Genomic DNA, 2,679 nt, shown 5'->3' with positions numbered 1-2,679 from the left:
GCCAACTGTGGACTCTGAGCGTTAAGTCTCGGGCACTCAGGTGTCCTACCGACCTTAAGGGCCACACTTTCTAGCTCAGCCTTAGTTTTGCGGGACTCGTGACCAGCCTCATCAGTTTTCTTACCGACTGATCTTCAGAAATAGAAAGGATGCCTTCATTTTGGTCATTGAAATAAATTTATAGCTTGAGGGAAAGAAAGCTGCCCAAGGCCTTGCACAGTGTAGGCGCTTAGTAAGGATGTGTGAAGTGAAATTGAATTGTGTGCGCGCAAATGCCCACATACATGCTCATAGATCAATCAGATCTAGCTCCTCTCCTAAAGCTAACTATATATTTCCATTACAATACAAAGCTAGTTAGCTGCAGGGGAGGAAATGCATTCGTGGCTCTATGACGTACATATATATGCATTTGAATTTCTATACAGCTAGAAGTGCCACCATTAGGTTCAGTGTTTGAACGTGTAACATATATGCACTTCCACAGGTAGTGGGATATGCCAATAGGGATTACCGAACTCCTCCAGCTGGAGAAAGAAAGCCAAAGTCTAATAGTAATCTCGATCCCCGGGCCAGTTTGTCCTTACTCCTGCTCCCACAGACTCAGTCACAGGAGGACGCATGGTACCTCTCCCTTTCCAGAACTTTACACATGCTTCGAGGTTTCTGCTGTGCCCGTATTTGCTTTGCTTCTGATAGGGTTTCAGTGGGGTTCCTAGCCTCTGTATGCCGTCCATTGCATCTACCTTGGGCTTGTGCCTGACTAGAAGAACGGAAGATGTAGAACCCAGGGCCCGACTCCGTTCCTTTCAGAGACTTTTAACCTTTAGCTCTGTGGGGACAGAATATTAATACATGGGGGTGGGGGTGGGGGGGAACCTGTGCAGCCTCCCTTGAAGTACGTGCAGTCCAACGTGGACACATTTCCCGAATGGTTAGCTCTTTCGTTATTTATTCTCGGCCTCTCAGTCAAAATCCGACACTGTCCAGGTCGTACAAGGGGAGGGGCAAAGTGGAGTGTTGAAGAAGGAAACTAGGAAACAGACAATCCTGGTGAGAAACAATACTTCTAGTATGATGCACTGGCAGTAGCGCAATTTGGTTGTAAGGGTGGTATCAATCTAACCTGCCTTTCTTCTCCCTTTACCATCTTTATCTCCTCTTCCGTTATCCCTATTCTGCCCCCCCCCCTTCCCTTTGGCTCTCCTCCGTCCTCTTATCATTTCGCTCGTCTCTTATTTTCCTCTGCATTCTCTATCTCCTTCCTTCCTTTGCTCTCTTGCCCACCAGGTGTGGTTCCAGAACCGCCGGGCCAAATTCCGTAAGCAGGAGAGAGCAGCGGCGGCCGCTGCGGCCGCAGCCAAAAATGGCTCTTCTGGCAAGAAATCGGATGCATCCCGGGACGACGAGAGCAAAGATGCCAAGAGCACCGACCCGGACAGTACGGGGGGCCCGGGGCCCAACCCTAACCCCACCCCGAGCTGTGGGGCCGGCGGTGGAGGAGGAGGAGGCCCCAGCCCCGCAGGAGCCCCGGGGGCGGCGGGGCCTGGAGGCCCGGGGGGCGAACCTGGCAAGGGGGGCGCGGCGGCTGCAGCGGCTGCAGCGGCGGCTGCGGCGGCAGCGGCGGCCGCAGCGGCTGCCGGGGGCTTGGCTGCGGCTGGGGGACCAGGACAAGGTTGGGCCCCGGGGCCAGGTCCCATCACTTCGATCCCAGATTCTCTCGGGGGCCCCTTCGCCAGCGTCCTGTCCTCCCTCCAGAGACCCAACGGCGCCAAAGCCGCCTTAGTAAAGAGCAGCATGTTCTGATCTGGGACCCAGCGGCAGCTGCGAAATCGAGCGGGCGAGCAAGAGGTCTGGCGGGCGAGTGGGCGGGCCCAGGGCTATTGTGTTCGCTGCTGCCGCGGCTCTTTCACCTCGAGCCAAAAAATGATCACGATAAGAATTACGAGAAAAATGGCGTCGCCCCCTTCTCCCCCGCCTCCTCCCCGTGCTTCCCCCAACAAAAAACAAAACTAGAAAACTTTCCCGGCCTCGCACCCGTCTTAGGGCAGGGGGTTTGCGAGGAGGAGCCGGGCTGGGCCGGGGCGGAGTCGGAGGAGCTAAAGGAGCGGCGCTGCGGGGACTCTCAGGGGGCTGTGTCTGTGTGTCCGTGTGTCTGTTGGGGTGTGGATGGATGTGTATGTGTGTGGCCGGAGCGGGGTACAGGGAGGGACGGGGGCCGGAACCAACTCAGTGAGTGACAGGAAAACAAATGATAACACAAAAAAACACACACCAAGCAAAACAAAACCAACAACAAAGCCCACACACAACAAAAACCCAACCCGCTACAACGAAAAAGCAGCAAATTTACAAACAGCAAAACTACTGGACAAGAATAATGGGAGAGAAAAGAGGGGGTCGGGGGGAGGAATGAAAATCACGGAGAAATAGGACAAAAAATAGGTGAGAAAGGGCTGGTTACTGCCGAAGCTGGACTGGGGCTTACGTAGGTCTTTGGAAGCCCTCAATTCCGACCCTTGGATTAGCGCAAGCTGATTCTCGCGGGCTGAACTAAACCTTTGCTTCTTGCGGGGAAGAACCTGGCTGACTTTCATCTACCCCTTGGCTAGTCCCCGCGTCCTCCCCGGGAAAGAGATCAGCTGCAGTGAGAACTCACAAGCAGAGACTTGCAAAGGT

At 54.5% G+C, this 2,679-nt stretch overlaps 1 protein-coding gene across 1 annotated transcript in view; it reads left to right on the top strand.

Annotated features, from left to right (window-relative positions):
• The window catches only part of PHOX2B (paired like homeobox 2B), a 3,684-nt gene extending 1,672 nt beyond the window's left edge, over positions 1-2,012 (top strand). Inside the window, exon 3 of the mRNA XM_001365308.3 lies at positions 1,291-2,012. Coding sequence (XP_001365345.1) covers positions 1,291-1,806 — 516 coding nt within the window. The 3' untranslated portion in view covers positions 1,807-2,012. The remainder of the gene's footprint in view (positions 1-1,290) is intronic.
• The last annotated feature ends 667 nt before the right edge of the window (positions 2,013-2,679 follow it).

The sequence above is a fragment of the Monodelphis domestica genome, chromosome 6 (assembly GCF_027887165.1).
Source record: "Monodelphis domestica isolate mMonDom1 chromosome 6, mMonDom1.pri, whole genome shotgun sequence".
In the NCBI taxonomy this organism is placed as follows: Eukaryota; Metazoa; Chordata; class Mammalia; order Didelphimorphia; family Didelphidae; genus Monodelphis; species Monodelphis domestica.
This window is presented reverse-complemented; position numbering and strand designations above follow the sequence as displayed.